The following is a 21,874-nucleotide window of genomic DNA, read 5'->3' as shown; positions in this document are numbered from 1 at the left end:
TCAAAGGTAAAACTATCAGGGTCTTGGATAACTTAAAAAACATGGAGCTACTGGTACATCTACCATTTCGTTTCTTTCTGGCTCTATATCGTTTGCTCTTTCAAATGTTTCCGAGGACCATTTTAGAAATCTATACTTTGCTGAGTTCATGCCAAAACTTTAAAAGAAAGACTCAGTATAAATTGTCAATACTCTTCAATACGCGAAAGCAAGGCTTAAAAGGTACCGTATACACCACTCGCTCGTAAGAAGACTAATGCCTCATGCACATATTGCCAAGTTTCCGCCTTCCGACCTTCTACTAGTGTCGACATGACAGATGCTTTCCGAAAACTTATGAGTTAAAGTGAGGAAGTGATCAATATTACTGAACGATCACGGTGGCCAAAAATATTTCGAAATATGGTGCACCACTTTGAAATATAAATGAACATAAGCTTTAAAACAGATTCAGGCTTTCGAAGTAGCTAGTCCTAATCTTCAGAATTAGGCTTTACAGTCCCTAAGCTTGTTTCGAAAAATTGAAATTCAAATACAACAAGAAACGAAAAACTGTAAAAAGTGCAAAAATATGTGTATTTTAGAGTTTGAATTTAAAGGTTATTTGAAAAGCTAAACGATTTGATTTTCATTTTTTTTTTTTAACATTCTGTTGAACCATGCATCAATTATTATATAGTTTTGCTGCACTATTTTTCCTCTGATAACGGTGGAAGATTTCGGATGTGTCCATAAATCTACTGTAAGCGTATTGCGCATTGTACTGTGTGTGGCAGACAGTCTCCTGATAAGATTTACCATGAAATATTTGGGGTTTATTTTATAAACACTAATAATATTACGTAACATTACTAAACTCATAAAAGTAGCCTAAGTGTATTATTTGAGAGACTTCTGTTTCATAAACATTCTGTACAGCTTATAACACACATACACTAATATTATAGTTCATCAGTCAGCTGATTGTGTATGGAGTTCTGACGCGGATGATCATGCATGGTTTAGTCTGATTGCAATGTGTTTGGGAGTACAACTTTGGTAGTCATCGTTAGGAAACTAGCCTATTTCAGGTTAAATCTGACAATCATACTGAAGTAGGTGGTATTGCTTGTCTGCAGGTGTTTTTATTATATTTTCTCTGTTATCGAAGAACAAAGACGTTTCTTAATGAAGATTGTTAACGAGCATCGGCCATTTTAACAGCAGTAACATAAAAAAAACAGCAGCGATAGTCTTCTTGTCTTTCCTAGTAGTAAACCAATCGTATTCCACAATAGGGTAACTTAACCGAGACTCTGTAATACGGCGCACGGCGTTAAACTTTCAGTTAGGTTCAACTTTGGTTTAACTCAATCTTCAGAATAACCGTATTTATAATACCAGGCCTACGGATTGGTTCGTGTTACGTTAACCTCCCACAGTTAACGTCAGGAGTTGAAAAGCTTTCAAAGTGTATTGTGTGGTAAATGTGTTGAACATTAATTTATAATGCACCACGTCCCATACCAAGACTTAAATATGCAACTGTGATATCACTTCATGTGGAACGCTCATTTTTAGCTGTCAAGCTTATGTTAACAGACAAGTGGTGTAGTTTCTCTTTGCAAAATTTAGAAAAATTATGAGTTATTTATTGTTAATCTAATTACGATCGTGGCGAGTAATGTGGATGTGTAATTCTCTGTGAATTTTAAACATAAATCAATTTGTGTTCTATGTAACTACATGCAACAGAAAGAAAAACGTGTGAACGTGTTTTATATTTAATGCAAAAAAAATTCTGCTGCATTATACAGGGTCTTCGCTCAGCGAGTTCCTCGGCGCTAGCACGGAAGCGGGATGCGGGAGATAACCAACACTCTCCGGGAAATTTCATGCGTGTTTGATGCTATAAGCACCTATCTTAGTTTTCGAAGTGTTGTCCCTCGGCGAGAATACAAGCCTGACACCTTGAGAAGAAGTTGTTGGACACTCGCTATAGCTCCTCCCTCGTAATGGCATTAATTTCTCCACGAATATTCTCCTTCAATGCATCGAGAGTGCGAGGGTTGTTCACATACTGTGCAGCAAGACGTCTTAAAGATTCTCTAGGGCTAGCCTCTAATCGAGCACCGATTTCGTCTAATTTCTCCTCCGTTAGAATACGGCGTTTTTTTTTTTCAGGTTTCTTATTTAGTACAGACCCCGTTTCGCGAAATTTCTTAGCAATTTTATAAATTGTACGTTTACTTGGATGATGAACTCCTGGAAACTGTCTTACAAATTTGTGACGACATCTTCTCCACGATGAATATTTCACAAATGCATTATTTATAAATATCCTTTGTGGGACTGTAACCGCCATGTAACATCACATTACTACCGGGAATCGAACCTGAAACTGGGCATGGAAAATTCGGGGAATACTTAAATAGATTTCCATATTAAAGACGATGCAACTTGCATTTGTGGGGAGGAATCTCAAGATGTCAAACATGTAATATATGATTGTCCAGTCTTTTGCCGTGAAAGATACGAGCTTGAGTTGTTACTCAACACTCTAAATTATACATTTACCAAACCGTTAACCAATATACTTACCAACTCCAAATCATATAAGTATTTCATGTCCTTCTTGAATAGAATATTCGTGAAACTATAAAATGTTAAATTATTCCGGGGGAAAAAAATCGTATTAGTTCTAATCAACTATAATGAAACTGTAAGTCTTCAATTTCGCATACTATAATATTGTACTATTACTTTTAATTTTTATTTTAATTAGGCATTTGATTTCTAATTTTGAGCCATTTCTTGTAATACCTGATTATTGCCAATTGTTGTTAGGCCTACTAAATAATGTATTTAATTCGTACATTTTAAGCCATCTCTTAGTATAGCTATTTATTGCCTCTAAAATAACATGTTTAATGGCTATTATATATATATATATATATATATATATATATATATATATATATATATATATATTTCTTCCTATAACCTTTAGATATAAATATAGAGACATGCCTTGAGACTTTATGAAACGATCCATTCTTTCATTAAGGTGCATTCTTGTACATAATTCATGTGAATTGTAACCTTGACCACAATTTTGTATGATAATTGTATTATTGTTTATTGCTTATAAAATATGTATTTTGATACCAACTATAACCCTAATATACCCTAGGGTGAAATAGGGTTTATTAAATTGGACAATAAAAAAAAATCGAACCTGAATCCGCAGAAAAGATATCAACTGAGCCACAGCAGAAGACAGTGTCGAATTATAAAGCACGTTACCCGAACTGTATTGAAGACACCAATTAAAAATTTACACTGCACTGAAAAAGCACGCACACACGATATTTCACGTTACCTGAACTGTATTGAAGATACCAATTATAAATTTACACTGCACTGAAAAAGCACGCACACACGATATTTCACGTTACCCGAACTGTATTGAAGATACCAATTATAAATTTACACTGCACTGAAAAAGCACGTAATTACGATATTTCACGTTACCCAAACGGTATTGAAGATACCAATTATAAATTTACACTGCACTGAAAAAGCATGCACACACGATATTTCACGTTACCCGAACTGTATTGAAGATACCAATAATAAATTTACACTGCACTGAAAAAGCACGCACACACGATATTTCACGTTACCCGAACTGTATTGAAGATACCAATTATAAATTTACACTGCACTGAAAAAGCACGCACACGCGATATTTCACGTTACCCGAACTGTATTGAAGACACCAATTATAAATTTACACTGGACTGAAAAAGCACGCACACACGATATTTCACGTTACCCGAACTGTATTGAAGACACCAATTATAAATTTACACTGGACTGAAAAAGCACGCACACACGATATTTCACGTTACCCGAACTGTATTGAAGACACCAATTATAAATTTACACTGGACTGAAAAAGCACGCACACAAGATATTTCACGTTACCCGAACTGTATTGAAGACACCAATTATAAATTTACACTGGACTGAAAAAGCACGCACACACGATATTTCACGTTACCCGAACTGTATTGAAGACACCAAGTATAAATTTACACTGGACTGAAAAAGCACGCACACACGATATTTCACGTTACCCGAACTGTATTGAAGCCACCAATTATAAATTTACACTGGACTGAAAAAGCACGTACACACGATATTTCACGTTACCCGAAATGTATTGAAGACACCAATTATAAATTTACACAGCACTGAAAAAGCACGCACACACGATATTTCACGTTACCCGAACTGTATTGAAGATTCCAATTATAAATTTACACTGCACTGAAAAAGCACACACACACACACACGATATTTCACGTTACCCGAACTGTATTGAAGACACCAATTATAAATTTACATTGCACTGAAAAAGCACGCACACACGATATTTCACGTTAAGCGATCTGTAATGGAGACGGACTGACGCATATCGAAGCGAATGAGTCACCGCCTCAAGACGACCGATACTAGCCGTAAGGTACAGCGAAGTCACGCAGATAAGGCACGTTGTCTTTGCGGTATAACATTTTAAGGGTACACTCGGTAATAACGTTTTATTGCATTATACAGTGCCTCCGCAAACTCACTCCACAGCAAGGAGACGGCGATGTATACGCTAGGGGCTGCTGTTGCAAGGTGGGATCCACTGCTTGCGGCTGCAGTTATGTTGGGAGGTGGGATTCAACATTATTACAATTAAAACAGTAAATAAACTATACTGTATTCAGCACTATCACAGTAGGTGCTGGAAGTGTTGTCCTCTTTCTTGAAGGCATAGTTCCACTCGTTTACATTTATTTGCGAATACTTTTACCAATGTTTCACGTGTAATCGAATCCATATTAATTATCTCTGTCTTAAGTTCCTCTAGTGTGTTTGGGTTATTTCGATACAAAAATGATTTAGTCGCACCCCAAAGGAAATAGTCGGGTGGAGTCAAATCCGGGGACCGCGGGGGCCAAAGTCCTTTTCGTAATTATTGTCTCCAAAACATTCCTTTAAAAGTCGTAGAAACTGGTGTGTCGTATGAGCAGTATCGTTGTCCTGTTGAAAAAATGAATGATTGAGCTCATTTTCATTCAGCAGGGCAATAAATAGATAAATTATCTGGGAACAATAGACATCTGAAGTCACGGTAATATCGTAGTAGATCGACCCTACAAATCGCGCTCGCGATATGGCAATCCAGACTCTGACTTTCTCTGCGTGCTATGGCGTTTCTCTTAAAGCATGTTGATTTTCCAATGACCAAATTCGTGAATTTTAGGAATTAAGGAAGCCGGATAGGTGAAACCAAGCCTCATCAGTGAAAAAGGTTCGGTCTTAAACATCAACTTCATGTCGATTTACAAATCGCTGAAACCATTCACAATACGCTACCAGTATTCTTTTCGTATGGTCCGTACCTTGTAATTATTGCACAACAGTAATTTTATACCGATACAAATTAATTTCTTTGGTTATGGCCTTATGTGCTGTCGTACGAGAGACATTAGCCTCTTGTAATTATTTTCTCACTGATTTTGTGGGACTCCGCAACATGATGTCCGAAATCTCGTCAAGTTTCCGTTGTCTTAAAATTGTTGTCCTACCAGTTCGTGGTGCATCATGAACTCAACCTGTTACACGAAAGTTGGTAATTAAGTCGCGTACAGTATCACGATGTGGACACCTCGAATCAGGAAAACGCAAACGAAATTTCAGTCTCACAATTTCTGTAAAGTTTCCACCATTACGGAAAACCTCTTCCATTAAAAAGACCCTTTCTTCAATAGTAAGCATTTTCACCACACTAAGCTTACACAAGAACTAGACAAGAACACAACTTAAAGCATAAACGCACAGGAACTCACTGTAGACTGTCGGCCATACTGTTACAGTCGACTGCAATATTCTACCTTCCCCCACTAACTCCACTCGAAGGTCAACATTGAACACGTGTGAATGATTTTGCTCCAAACTTGAAACTTCCCGCTAAGAGAACGAGCGTCTCTTCTCACTGCGGAGTGAGTTTGCGGACACATTGTATATTATTCTAATAATTTGAGATGATTTATAAAAGGTATCACAGAAAGAAAAAAGTGTACACGTGTTTTACATTTAATTCTGCTTGCATTGTAGTGAAGTTTTATTGCATTACCGTATATATTGTTCTAATAATTTGAGATGATTTATAAAAGGTATCACAGAAAGAAGAAAAAAGTGTACACGTGTTTTACATTTAATTCTGCTTGCATTATAGTGAAGTTTTATTGCATTGCCGCATATATTATTCTAATAATTTGAGATGATTTATAAAATGTATCAGTATTCTTCAAAACCTATTTCATGTACTTAAAATTAGATTTTAAGCACCTAAAAATCCGATATCTCTTAACACTAATAATATACTTATTGAGGCCATCACGTCATAGGCGGAGTTATGGGGGGGGGATATTGGGGGGCACTGCCCCCCAAAAAACTTGTCTTGAATCTTTTTTTTTTTTGTCTTAACGTTACAAAATATTGAATTCAAAAGATCATTTTTGCTTTTGTTTATGATTAAGTTCTTGTGGTTAAATTGTTATTAATGTCTTCAGATCATGTGTCTGGACTATAACATTTATTTTAAATTTCTGAATGTATGAAAATTGCTATACCTCATTTGAGAAATGGAAGCACTGTAATGTTTCTTTTGTAACAACCTGTACTCTTGTGTTAGGAGTCTGCAGGTGTTCAGGCCGCCACTTGGAGAAATATGAATTACATACTGCACAACACTGCAGGAAAAAGTAAAGTGATCCCGGTAATTAGAGTTTATGATACCTTTAGGAAGGTAAACTTCATATAGAAAAGCTTCTGTTAGCACTGTTACGTAGTTTTATTGATGTGTACATGAGTTAAAGTAGTTAAAGGTTTTTTGGAAGTTATTTTGTTATTTTTGGGTGAAATCTTAATATTTTATTACTGTTTTGGCAGATAAGTGCAATGGATTTAGAATCTTTGAATATATGTTTCTGTACAAGAGAGAAAAAGAGGGAGATTGTTTTAAGTTATGCACTATAGTAGACCTGCAGTTCAAGCCCCTTACAACTCGGTCCGAAACATAGTGGATATGGCTGTAACCCTGTAAGAAACATGCCTCCGTAAATACCTTTATTAAAAATGATCATATTTCGATATACTGTACCACAGTCAAGCTTATAACAGGGGAAGGAGATAAATGATGTCTCCCATAACCCAGTTATATGGGAATTCTATTGTTTTGCTTCGCCCACCCCCCACAAGGAAACAGTTCTCTCTTCGCCTATGTATCACATTAATTCCTCTGTAATTTCTTGGATGTTTTCTATTTCCTCTTTTCTAAATGGTCGGGATGTATGATAAGACACCATCTTTAGGATTATGATCTCGTAAGTTTTTTAATATAAATATATGAAAATTAGGCTCGGTTTAGATAACAGGAACTGGAAAAAATCTGTCCACAGTATGCAGTAACTGGCTTTTGGATAAGAAATTGTACAAGTGATGTAACTTCAGAAGATGGCGAATAAATCACTTTTATGCTTACAACAGGCCGAAACACCACCACATAAAGCACATGCATAGTAAAGATATAGGATAATGACATTTATCGTGTCGTGATATAATGCTGGAGTACTCAGTTAGTGCCAAGTTAGGAATTCAACATTATTTAAGCAATACTTCACTTTCTAAATTTTTCATTAGGCTACTAGTCACTTTCACGTCTAATCAGTCTTTCGTGCTCGTATAATTCGGATTAAGGTGGAATGGTTTACTGCGTAAGAGTTAAAATGAGATGTTCAGAAAACTCCTCTTCAACGAATTTCAATAATATAAGTATCGCTGTTATTGTAAGTTAAATTTTCTACTGCAGCTGTTACTGACCTTTTGACAGACAAAGCGCTTCTACTGGTTGTAAAAAGTCTAAAATTTATTTATAATATTATCCTGTAACATTGCATTTTTATGGTCTATTTTACAACGAGTTATCAACTGTAATAGTTTTCTATTGTCTGAGCAGAATGGTCATAATTAGGGCTAGGATATTGATGACCTATAAAAGGATTAAAAATGTACTAAAAACAATGCATTTATGACCTAAAAATCTTTAAAAAATGCCCTTAAAAATACCTTAAAAATTTATCTTACATAATTGGCTTAGTAGGAAAAGAGGTTTTGTACTACTTAATATTTAGATTAGTAATTAAATTAAATTTTACATCATGTTTTCTAAGTAGTACACTTTAATTAATTATTTTACTTGATGTAGTTTCCATGTATGATTACCTCTGCTTCGGCATGTGGACGTGAGGTCAGCAGTCAGCTGGTCGGTCTGGGCCCTTCATGAACTGTAGCGCTATGGGTTTACTTTACTGTTAGTTTCCATGTAGTCTACCACAAGGCCACTCTTATTCGGAATTAGCAGGTATAGAGAAGTTTATATTGAAGGGGTGGTTGGACTGATATATGACATGGGGTGTACTAAGTTAAAATGGCAATATTTGTGTAGAAAAACGATTAAAATATTATACAAAATAATGGGTATTAATGGACAAAATATGTAAAGAAAATACCAAAGAAAAGAAACATTATTTTACATTAATAATGGGGATTTATGGCCAAAATTAAATGATATTGCCTAAAAAATGACCGAATAAAACAAAAGATGCTCTTATGAGTTGAAACAGGGAAAAAAATGCAAAAAAAAAAATGCCCAAACAAATACGTCTTAAAACACTCAGTTTATCACATAACATATAAATACTAAAGCAATAAAAGATGCAAAGATGCAATTTCATCAAAATCCTACCTCTAGTCGTAATAGCAACGAAATGAGTCCGGGGTCCAGCGCTGAAAGTTACATAGCGCTCATAAGGAGAGTGAAAACTCAGGAAAAATCATTTCCAAACTAGAATTTGAACCAGGGCCTGCTCGTTTCATTGTGAACCATGGTAACCATTAGGCCTTGTCTACAATGAGCCATTTGCATTACACTAGCAATTTTGGTTAATCAAAATGCACAACAAGTTAATATCACTTTATAGTTTCGATAGCATGCCACACTGTGTCCGGTTAGAGCCCTACATCGACAAATTTATACATGCATTCCTGTAAATTCGGTGTTATTTGAAACCCGAACTAACCCCTGCAAAGCTTCAAGATTCTGGTCGAAGAACTGGGGACTTCATGACTACATACTGAGTACTGAAGTCAGGACGTTTTCTGTAGCTGCACGTCAATTGTTATCATAGGACTATTCACCACTGAAGAGAGTTTTAGCCAGGAAATTGATAAGCTTTAGCAGTCGAGTTCTCAGAAAACTCGTGAGAGACCTCGGAAAATTGAGAAGGGCCACCACCCCAATTCAGTAATGGTGTGCAGACGTGTGAGTTATAGTGGCACTACTTGAATTGAATTTTTCGCTAAAGCTATTAAAATGCAGTGCTAAAGAGTATCGAGAAAGTGTGTCGGAGCCTCTCTTAGAGCTATGACTTACTTAGAAGGAAACAGTGTGGATTACACCAATTTCCAGCCCAGCTCGCAAGGCTATAGTCTATGCAGAGGTAGCTCAAGCTCCATGTTTCTGATTTCATATCAACTGGTAACAGGCCTTGTTGCATGGCATTCCCGAACTCATACCCTTGCATTTGAAAGTGTTCAGTGCTTGAGGGTATTACTGGCAACTAAACGCGCTTCCATATGAAAGAGTGAAACGATCCTCGGAAGAGCCAATGGCAGAATTTCCATTTGAATACCTACATATGTAATGCAAAAATGGCAAGTAACAGAATTTATAATAAGAGAATGCAAGAATTTTATGAGCGAAATCAAATGCATCAACGATTTTCCGTCACCCTATTAACCGATTGGTGGATTATCCGACTGTCTTTCTCGCTCTTTTTTTTTGCTGTAGAAAAAATATGAAGTACTGTACATTATATTAGTATGAATATTTTCTACAGAGTGTGTTTTTTACAAACCTTTACCCTTATACACTTTCCTCTGGTTGAGATTCTGGCTGATATGTACATCTATTATCAAGCAGTACATCTCACTTTACGATATGTGTCAGAGAAAGAACAATTGTTTGTATGCATCTGAAGTCCGACTAGTGTAATATGTAGCTAGTCGGGGATGTATGCAATGGAGGGAGAAAGGAACTGGTTACACTACCCCATTATCTCCTGGCCTAGTTGCCTCATAACTGGTGCCTTCTTGGTATCATTTGTGAGGTTCAGACCTGTCTTCGGACAGTTGACAACCCTTATACAGTATGGTCTACTCTTCGAGGGGTCTAACTTCTATACAATATTCTTTCCACAGGTGTCAAAAGACAAGGTGTTGTGTTACGAAAAAAATTGCAAGTAATTGAGTGGTTTGAGAAAAGAGATACTGTGATTCATCTCACGTCAGAATACTAAAAAGGAATTACAATGCGCACGAATTAAAGAGAAAACAAAAAATCAAGTGTATAAAGTAAGTAAATCTACAACATGCGACCTCAACTATTCCTATCTTTTCATAGACAGCTGTCATAAGGAGTTACCTTGGCCCTTAAAAGTCCGTCATTGAAAATCAGACTTAAACGATTGAACTTCTGATCCACTACCGGTACCTAGCGTGTTAAAAACATAAGACCATCGAGGAAATTACGAAACTGTATTATACATTGAATTTATGAAAACTTTATATGATACCGATTATTCGATTTTTTCGATTAACCATTCACTCCACTCCCTTCATTACCACGGATAACAGCGGCTCTACTGTATGTTACAAACAGTAAATTGATACTGTTACTATCTTAATGTCTAAAATTGGCCACGATGTAAGGGTGAATATTCTGAAATGGGCAAATATGAATAACAAAACTGGAAAAAATATATTATATTAAATTGTGTACTTTTTCCTCACATTGGTTACATTTGCTCCTATTATTGAAGATTCTGGTATCAGTTGAGCTAAAAAAAATTTGTGAGATTTTCTAATTAAAAAAAAAACCAAGGGATTTTTGTTATCTTTCCCTTACAGCCCATTGTTTAAGGTATCTTCTAAACTTCTGTATTTCATATTTCACTTGTCTTCGAACATTTCTTTTTTCATGATCAGTCATATGTGCTATTTTCTTTTTTTTATATATATATTCTTTGCCATAGTCCCTCTTCAGTCATATTTGCCCTCTGCCTAAGTATCTTCTCCCTTTTATATTTCCTACTTTCATCATCAGACTTTTTTTTCTTTCCTATAAACAATCACATGAAATAATATTCGGAGTTACTTTATACACCAGTGTTTAACAATTGAGGGCTTTGCCAGAAGGAAGGCGGACAGACAGTCTTTAAAAGAAAATATCAGCAAAAAATTACTAAAATGTTTCCTGAGGGACTTATGAGCGTTAACAAAAAATTTTGTAAGCTCATGACAGAAATATACAGCTGGTAATAGGTATCATTATTAAGGGAAGTTGTATTTTTTACAATTTCAGCAAATATATGAGTACTACATAAAAACCCCGAGTTTAAGCATGGGAACCCAATCTCCACTTTGTCGTTGTGGATGCAGGATTTCCTCAACCAGCAGAAGCCACAAAGCGACCAATAACTAAACATTTCTTTCTGTATTTTTATATTAAAACTCCCAATTTTCGAGCTGAAATTTACATTAAGAAATATATTTATATTCTAATTGTTCCCATTGTAAACAAATATACGCCGATTTAGTGTATCTTAACGTGGAACATATTCCGCAGATGTCACTTCTTGCTTGTGTGAAGAAACTTGATTTTTCTAATTTCCAATTCCCAGTTAATTCTTTCTGCATATATTGCATTTCAATGTTCTATCCCCTGTGTAGAGATACGTGATTGTAGAGGTATCCAGCATGTGAAAAACGATTTCGCCAGAAGTATGCGTAAGTATCTGCTTAAAACTGGAAACACTTTCCACATACCTCGACTTTGAAAGGCATTTGGCTCTGTCTTTATGCGTCAATGCATGTTTAAATTCCCAGACGCTGAGAAACACTTTCTACAGACTTCACATTTAATAAACATTATGCCTGTGTCAATGCGTACATGTTCCTTCAAGCCTCACAATTTTGAGAAATTCTATGCACACACCTAGCAATTGAATGGGATTTCGGTTGTGTGAATGCGAACATGTCTCTTTTTATCTCCCGATTCTGAGAAACACTTTCCTCAAGGCTTACATTTAATAGCCTTTCGCCCTTGTGTAAAAAAAATATGGTTTATTTATTGATCCTCGTAATTGCAAAGGTTATATCAGCGTCGTCGATGTGCCAGAATTTTGTCCCCCAGAAGTCTTTTACTTGCCAGTAAATCTATTGACATGAGCATGTCGCATTTAAGAACATTGAAATGTCATCGAACTGGACCAGGATCGAACCCGCAACCTCGAGCACAGAAGGCCAGCGCTATACCGACTACGCTACCGAGGTTGACTGCCTGTGTGTATGCGTGCATGACTGCTTAAAATTGACGCTTGTGAGTAACATTTTCCACACACCTCACATTTGAATGGCCTTTCCCCTGTGTGTATACGTGCATGTCTAGTTAAAGCTGATGATTGTAAGAAATATTTTGCACAAACCTCACATTTGTATGGCCTTTCCCCTGTATGTATACGTGCATGCATTCTTAAAACTGACGCTTGTAAGAAACACTTTCCACATACTTCGCATTTGAATGGCCTTTCGTTTGAATGTATGAGTGCATGTTTACTTAGATCTCCCGATGCTATGAAACACTTTCCACACACCTCACATTTGAATGGTCTTTCGCCTGTGTGTATACGTGCATGTCTAGTTGATGCTGATAATTGTGAGAAATATTTTCCACACACCTCACATTTGTATGGCCTTTCGCCTGTATGTATACGTGCATGGACTCTTAAAACTGACGCTTGTGAGAAACGCTTTCCACATACTTCGCATTTGAATGGCCTTTCGCTTCTATGTATGAGTGCATGCTTACTTAGATCTCCAGATGCTAAGAAACACTTTCCACATACCTCACATTTGAATGGTCTTTCGCCTGTGTGTATACGTGCATGTCTGCTTAGAGCTGATGATTGTGAGAAATATTTTCCACACACCTCACATTTGTATGGCTTTTCGCCTGTATGTATACGTGCATGGACACTTAAAACTGAAGCTCGCGAGAAGCACTTTCCACACACTTCGCAATTGAATGGCCTTTCGCCTGTATGTATGCGTCTATGTTTCTTTAGACCTTCCGATGCTAAGAAACGCATTCCACACACCTCACACTTGAATGGTCTTTCGCCTGTGTGTATGCGTGCATGCTTGCTTAAATATCCTGATTTCAGGAAACACTTCCCACACACATCGCATGTGAATGGTGTTTCGTTACTATGTTTGTATGCATGTCTGTTTAATATTTGCTTTGCTGAGAAAGTTTTTCCACACACCTCGCATTTGAATGGCCTTTTGCCTGTGTGAATGCGCACATGTTTAATTAAACTTCCCGATGATGAGAAACACTTTTTACAAGCCTTACATTTGAAAGGCCTTTCGCCAGTGTGCATGCGTGCATGAATGTTTAAATTTCTGGATGCTGAGAAACCCTTTTCACACATCTCGCATTTGAATGGTCTTTCGCCAATGTGTATGCGTGTATGTTTCTTTAAATCTCGGGCTTCTGAGAAACACTTTCCGCACACCTCACATTTGAATGGTCTTTCGCTTATGTGAATGCGTACATGTCGCTTCAATTCAGGGAATCGTGAGAAACACTTTCCACAAACATCGCACTTGCATGAATTTTTTATTCTGGGTGGATACAAATGAAGTTTCAGAGATTGCGGTGTTACAGAATCCTGGTGGCACTTGGAGGAATTACGGCTAGCGTCGCTAACGTTTGAACAGCGTCGTCTGTTTCTATCACACTGAGAAAATTTGTCTTCTTCACGATCAATGCTGGCGCGTTCTTGTGGCACATTCTTCTCAACATTATCCGTAATGCTGGAATTAATATAAACAGTTATTGGTATCCACTATGATATAGTGAGATCAGTATATATTAATCCGGAATATGTATGATAAGACTTAACAATATTACAAAACACCTCCACATATGCAGAACACATCACAAAAATGCTAACCACATTCACAGAGACATCAACAGACATGGAAATACTACACATCCAACCAAAAAGCCAGAAACTAAACACACTAGAACAATATGAAATATACAAACACACGAAAACACACCCGAACGAAATTCTCAACACACAATTCAATTTCAGAACACACACACTCTTTGACTCTACACTATACCACACGAACGCACCCTCACAGGGAACAGAACAAGAGGCGCCAAAACCAACAACGACCAGTTCTGAGGGTGACTAATAAATAAGTCGAAACATGTAAACAAGGTATGTTAGAATTTAAAACAAGAAATACATATCATACATATTCCGAAGTGATACAGTGTTAAAAGTTGTGTAATCAAGATGTATATATATTAATCATTACATTATATACATACATAAGATAATAATAGAGAGGAGTAGCCGTTCCTTTTGTGTCTTTGTGTGGATAGATGGTACCGCACTATTTCCAAGTAATTTCCGAATTCATATAACCTATGTATGCCCACTGGGTCATTTTCGACCCACCCAGAAATTTTAGTTTCATTTCCATTATTGAAGGTCTTTCTTCTTTTATTGTTGATGAGATTGTTAGTTACACTACTGAGGATCATTTCTTCCTTCCCGCGCAAATTTTCTCCTCAGATGAGCAATGTTATGGCCGATATAATTACACGTTGCATTTAGCGCTTCAGATGAACCCAAATAATCCAAGATTGGTAATAAACCACGACACATTTTCTTCAAATTAGTACACATATTTTGAGCTAAAGCATGTAAGAATATATGTCCCTAGGTTAGAAATAATTACATCGTGTTTCCTGAAATACAGGGAGACTGATGTCAGAAGTGGGTCGTTTGGACCCAGTGGGCACATTCATTGCCGTGTTTCACTTTCTTCATGTATATCTAAAATCTTATTATTATCTTTACTTTTTGTTCTGCCTGTGTAAATACCCACAAAATTTTGTACACATTCTAGAACAGAAGGAGTTACAGTAACTTGAGAAAATATTTACATTATACATATTTCCTCCAGCTGATAATTCTGATGATACTGGCCATGACTCACTGAAGACGGAATAACAACTCGGATCATTTATGCCGTAACCGACCAAATAAGTGCTGAGCTTGGCATCCAGGATAACGAAGATGGGAAACTTATTCGGTTTGGCTATAAAATTTGTGTTATGGTTCAACAACTACGGTATTGTATATCTTTTGATATTCATCAAAGCCATACTGAAAATACTATTAATAATAAGCTAGGGCTCGGAGAATCTATCATTTATTACTTTGTGAGCGAACAAACAGAAATTCCCCTCTTTGCATCGGTACTTCGGCAATTTTTTTACGTCTGCTAAATTCGTCTCTGCCCTAGGAACTGACAACTTTAGTGCTATAATGGAAAATAAGAGCGATAATTTCCAATCGGCGATGTTTGCGAAGGAGAGGGAAAGAAAATAGCCACCCTACACGATTATCTCATCGCCTAGTTGCGTCATAAGTGGTACCTTGTTGGTATCACTTGTGAGGTTGACTAAACAACAACAATTTCCCACTGACGGCATCCAACAGATGAGGAATATGGTTCGCAAAGTTTATGAATGTCTCGTGTGCAAAGAGAATAACATTGCTGCAGTCAAATGGAAAGACAAAGCTATGGTCACAGTGTTATTCAATCTAAGTGCAGTTGTACCTATTTGGAAAGCAAATATTTCATTCAAAGAGAAAAAGAATAGAAATACCTCAGCCTAAAATTATTTGCAACTACAAACGAAATATTGGTGGGGGGGGGGGAGGCAGACATAATGGACAACATTTTAAATGAATTATAGAATTGAACTCAAGGGCAACAAATGGTACTGCACATGCCAATATTTTGGAGAAGCTGTGTTCCAGCACCACAACACAAGTACAACAGAGCTCCCCTTCAAATAGGACCAACAGTAGGCCTACAAAGACGAAATGAAATAACATGGTATTCTCCATCTGTAACAGATAATTGTAGAGGATATATGAATGACTTGGCAACTTTGTCACCGATGTCCAGGATGTCGCCATGAAACAGCCAAGGTGTGCACTTGACGTGAAATACCCCTACATGGAATTGTTTTTCTGAACTGCACAGTTCGATTCCCGCTTGGGCAGATTACCTAGTTGAGTTTTTCCGATGTTTTCCACAACCGTAAGGCAAATGTCAGGTAATCTATGGCGAATTCTCGACCTCATCTCGCCAAATATCATCTCACCATCTCCAATTTCATCGACGCTAAATACCCTCGTAGTTGATAGTGTGTCGTTAAATAACCAAGTAAAAAAAGTCTTCATAATCCATTTTGAATCTTGCGTACACTACTTAAGTAATTGATTAACTAGCGGACTTACTCTTGTTAATTACGTAAGTTTGTGCGGCTTACAGCTGTTTCGGTGCTTCATCACACCATCCTCAGAGACTACTAGATCTCGGCGTCATCTCGAACTTCTCTGCCTGTTATGTGGGTGCGTTTGATTGTTGAAAGGTGTTGAACCATACAACCCAAGAACCAAAAACTCAACACACTAGAGAAATACGAAAAATACAAACACACTAAAACACACCCCGATCAAATTCTCAACACACAGATCACTTTCAGTACACACACACACTATTTCACTCCACTTTTCAACACCTTTCAACAATCAAACGCACCCACATAACAGGCAGAGAAGTTCGAGATGACGCCGAGATCTAGTAGGCTCTGAGGATGGTGTGATGAAGCACCGAAACAGCTGTAAGCCGCGCAAACTTACATAATTAACACGAGTAAGTCCGCTAGTTAATCAATTACTTAAAAAAAAGTGAATTTGAGTATTACATGGCATTACTGTTCCTGATCTGCCCACTGGGTGTTTTCGACCCACCTTTATCTAAATGCCCAGGCATTGAAAAAATCTAAAACAGGATTTGGCATTAATTTTGCTATAAGAGCTTACAGATATTCAGTTTTCGTCAAATCTGTACAAAAAAAGAAAAAAAGATTAGGGCATAAATGGGAATCATTTTAAAATACAATAACATTTATTAATTCAGACTTCTTACATTATCCGTAGTAACATATAGAGAGTTATTATAGTTTTATTGGAGTACATAAATTTCGAGTTCATCTTTATACACAGTTGCGCACTGGAGATTGTTTTTCAGTTTCCCCAATTTGGGATCTTGGATGTGTTTACATCTTTTCAACTACTGTAATTTCAATTCCAAATATTGGATTCTGAAATGCAAGATCTCAATTACATCGTGGTTTTGACCGTATAGGAGAATTGTATAATACTATATTCTCACTCAGATCTTCTCAATTTTGGAGACAAACTTCCGAAAGTAAATGGTTGTGCTTCAATTATCGCGACGTATTGTTACATTTGTGGGAGCAATTAGGAAACCTACTTCTGAGTTTGTGGAGGCAGCAAATTTAGGTTATCTTTGTGTTAAACTTCAGCTCCTCACATTGTATGCAAAACTTCTTCAGAGCAATTGCGAGAGTGGACAAATGGAAAAAGTGATACCATTGGTTATTTTGTATCCTTAATATCAATGTCTCAATCGAGATAATCGTGATAAGAGCTCACATCCTGACCTACCTTCAGCTATGAGACGTGTGCTGCACTCGCATCTGGTACCTATTCCACCCCTGCATGAGCTACCACAGCTCTCACTAGATGAATCTTGTATGCATGATATAGCACAAGGTAAACAAAGTGGGGACAGCGACAGTGATTTTCAAACTTCACATAGCGAATGCTTTGACCAGAACAAGGTGAATGATCTGATTAGGGAACTAAATCTTTCCAGGAAGTCTTCTGAATTGCTCACCGATAGACTAAAGGAAAAGTATACTGCAGCCTGGAACGAGAATTACATTTTATTGAAAGGAAAGAATTTTCTGTCATTTGTAAAAGAAGACAAGAACCTAGTACCCAGGAATTACATCCGAGGCTTTTAGAAGAAACTGAGTGTCTCAGAATACAGCCCGAGTGAATGGTGCCTTTTCACAGACAGTTCAAGATGTAGTTGAAAATATGTATTTTTAAGCATTGGCAAAGAAATATACCTCCATTCCAATCAGTCACTCCACCAGGATTAGAGGAAAATACAATACCATCCGTTTAGTATGGAAAAGATATATTACCAGGAACATCAATGGATCATCTGTGTAGACTTGAAAATGGAAACGTCCTCTTGCTCAACAAAGTGGCTACAAATATATCCTTGCTTTCCATTCCTTTAAGATAGTAGGGCCAAACATTAGGGTTTCAAGTTCTCTGATCTTAATTTCAGTGGATGTGCAGTCAACTTCTCTCCCAGCCTCTTAGACTGTATTACACTCGCATATGTAAGAAGGGATAGTGACGCGAAACATACAGCCTCTCCTATCCAAATGCCATCCTCACCTTCCCGGGGTCCATCCTGTTTCTACCAACGAGGAAATGGCGACCGAGTCACAGCGGTATAACTGTTTCATCAAATGCAGAGGAAATGCTGCATTACAAGCCTGTCCAGAGGCTAAAAGTGGCAGCCCCACTACTGGACTACCTAACGATAAGGCTAGTAACTATCTTAGGGAAAATTAACATTACTTTCAAGCCTCAAACAAGCACTATAAGGACAGATAATTTGATGACAACCCAGACCAAGTCAACGGTTAAACGAAATTGGAAAAAAACAAAATATGTTCACATATGCTACCTGGAATGTTAGAGGGATCAATCAAAAAGATTTTGGGATGGAAATTTCAGCACATAAATCAAAAGTAATAACATTTTTAGAACAAGACCCAGTCAGAAGTAAGATAATACACAATAACCAATGCCTCGAACAAGTACAAAATTTCAATTATCTGGGTTGTGAAATATCTTATCAAAATGAAAAAGATGTGAACAAGAAAATTACCAAATTTACACAAATTCTAGGAATAATAAACAATACATTAAAAGCTAAATTAGTACAAAAATATACAAGAATAAAAATATATAATACCCTAGCATTACTCTTCTTTTTATACGGAAGCGAGATTTGGACATTAAAGAAAAAAGACATGAACAGAATCAAAGCAATGGAAATGAAATTTTTCAGGAGGACAGCAGGATATACTCTTTTAGATCGAAAAAGAAATGACGAAATTTTTTAACAATTAGAAGTAGAGTCAGTAGAAGAAAAAATCAGCAGATACAAATTCAATTGGCTAGATCATGTAAGAAGAATGGAAAAATTCAAGAATCCCAAAAATTATGATGCAGTATAAACCTAGAGGACATTGTCGACTAGGAAGACCTTTTAGAAGACTGCTAGATGGGGCCGAAACAGGTCTACAGAGGCCTAATTCGTGAAGGATGATGATGATGATGATGATGATATGTAATCTCTTATTTAGGAGCACAGAGCTCACCAGCGCCACCAAGCATAAACAAGTGATGCACAACAATGTGCGTCATTTCGTTAGCAATGATCATTCGAGTGGATTACATCCGCTACATTTAGTTACTTTCGTTATCAATTCTTTAAATTAGTTACTTTTTGTTACTATGGTTACCAGCAGACATCCTGTACTTTACAGCATTTTTCTTTTATTTCAGATTGCTTTTAAAAATTGGAATGCTGTACTTGATACATTCAAGGTCCCATCAGACGAGGCCAGTTTAGCGGTGCGTCAGGGGCGCTGCAAACGCGCGTTAGTAGTAATGGTTTATAAATTAATTTATTTAGAGAATTTTTCAGTCTTCCAGTGAACAAGGACGTAGAAGGAGATACATTTTTGGCAATTTTGCTGAGACGCAGAAAGAATAGACGTAAAATAGCAGAAGAGTCTGGGTTCATCCATTAGTTTGGAAAGACTGAATCGAAGACTATTCCATACCTTGTTTGATGATTTATATCAGGACGATAAAAAATATTAATTTAAAATTACGCAAATGAGGGACAATATGGCATAAAACATTTTTGTTTAACATTTAAGAAATCAAAATTAAATATAATAGGTAGCAAACATGAAAGCGTTCATAGCACGTAATTCGACCAACAGGCTATACTACAATAGGTGTCTGTAGTGTAATGGTAAAGCCAAAGACCGTGGTGTAATTGAACCCAGGTTCCAACTGAGATCAACTAGTTTTGTTTAATCTCTTTGTTAATTTATTTACATTATTTTCGATGCGTTATTTTATTTTAACATGAAATAAACGTGACTTTACTACAAAAAGAATATATCCGGAATTCGCACTAGTCCAACTATTTAGTTGTCTTGTCTAGGGTTATATTACTATTTATTATTATTATTAATACTGCTATTATGTCATTCTATATATTATTCTATCGTAACATAGCCTGTATACTGTCGTGATGGTGTAGGTGTAGGGAATTGGTACCCAACAGATGTCTGTCAGCAGCGCCAAGAAAGCACTAATCACACGCCACTAAAATAGTGGCCTGGCTGTGGTCCCGCATGAAATCTACCATTTACTTCTATGTATCACGACGAGAAGCGCCACTTTTAGTGGCTGCCATCAGCAGCGAAACCAACTATTCAGAGCGTCTGTAGCACGACTTATTTTGAAGTTGTGGCTGTGTCTGAAGGCCTCCATTTAAATACATTATTCACGAGTGGCAGTGCTTCTAAAAGTGGCCTCGTCTGAAGGGACTCTAGGGTGAACATTATACAAAGCTATTAACTCTGCCCAACGTTTAAAAGGCATGTTGGTCCGACAAGTTAACATGTAAATGAAAATGAGTATCATAAATCCTTCAATAACTGTCTGTTTTTAACCTAATGAGTAGTACAAGAATTACACAAGGTTATACACATAAAAATATATGACTAGAACATAAAGCAGATTTTTGTCATAGACGTAATAGATCAAAATTCGCATCCCATTTAATTGAGAATAACCATGAACTTCAAAAAATGTCTGACGCTTTACAAATTTTAAAACCTGTCAACAACGGGAACATTAATTTAGTTGCAGAAGAATTGTCTATAGCTAAATCACTTAGTAATAACATTACGTTACTTAATGAACAATTACCTAATCCTAATAACTCTTTATTCAAATTGGCCAATAGGAACTCCTTGCTGCAACATGTACCCCCCTCCACTTACGTCATGATGTGGTTCTCACATGTCAATGCACCAGTCAACACCACGCAACTGGCTATGTAACATGGACTCTTCCCATAGCTTCAGAATTTCGTAAGTGTTTTATCGCTACATAATTTTCTTTTGCTCCGTATATGTCTACTTCCTTTACTTAAACATCTCTTATTATTTCTTACAGATTCACAACACGCTACCATTCTATGCGTCGTGATGACTGTTGCAACTTTTTACCCTTTTAACCGTCTCTTTTATATTTCATAAGCTGCACACATGTTTTTGCAGACTTTTAATCACGGCACAGACTCTGTATTTTAACATCTAGACTTCATAGAGGTTGAATTACTACAACCACCACGCCTGTTTTCAGTCATTATTATCACTTTGCCTCTTTTTGTGCAGTTATTTACAATAATGTAATTTTTCTCACGTCATGTATTTTATCACTTTTTATTATGTTGCATTTCATCTATGTCTTTATGTTTAAAGCATCATAATATGCTAATTCGACATGAAGATGCCATCCAATTGGCGAAAGCGTTAGTCATATATTTTTATGTGTATAACCTAATGTAA

General features: G+C 36.7%; 1 protein-coding gene across 1 annotated transcript in view; it reads right to left on the bottom strand.

The window, feature by feature from the left end:
• Nucleotides 1-10,854: 10,854 nt before the first annotated feature.
• The window catches only part of LOC138693286 (zinc finger protein 271-like), a 36,460-nt gene continuing 25,440 nt past the window's right edge, over nucleotides 10,855-21,874 (bottom strand). The window contains exon 7 of the mRNA XM_069817145.1: nucleotides 10,855-14,037. Coding sequence (XP_069673246.1) covers nucleotides 12,483-14,037 — 1,555 coding nt within the window. The 3' untranslated portion in view covers nucleotides 10,855-12,482. The remainder of the gene's footprint in view (nucleotides 14,038-21,874) is intronic.

The sequence above is a fragment of the Periplaneta americana genome, chromosome 17, assembly GCF_040183065.1.
Source record: "Periplaneta americana isolate PAMFEO1 chromosome 17, P.americana_PAMFEO1_priV1, whole genome shotgun sequence".
NCBI lineage: Eukaryota > Metazoa > Arthropoda > Insecta > Blattodea > Blattidae > Periplaneta > Periplaneta americana.
Note: the sequence above shows the minus strand (reverse complement) of the source record. Positions and strands in the feature narration are given on the sequence as shown.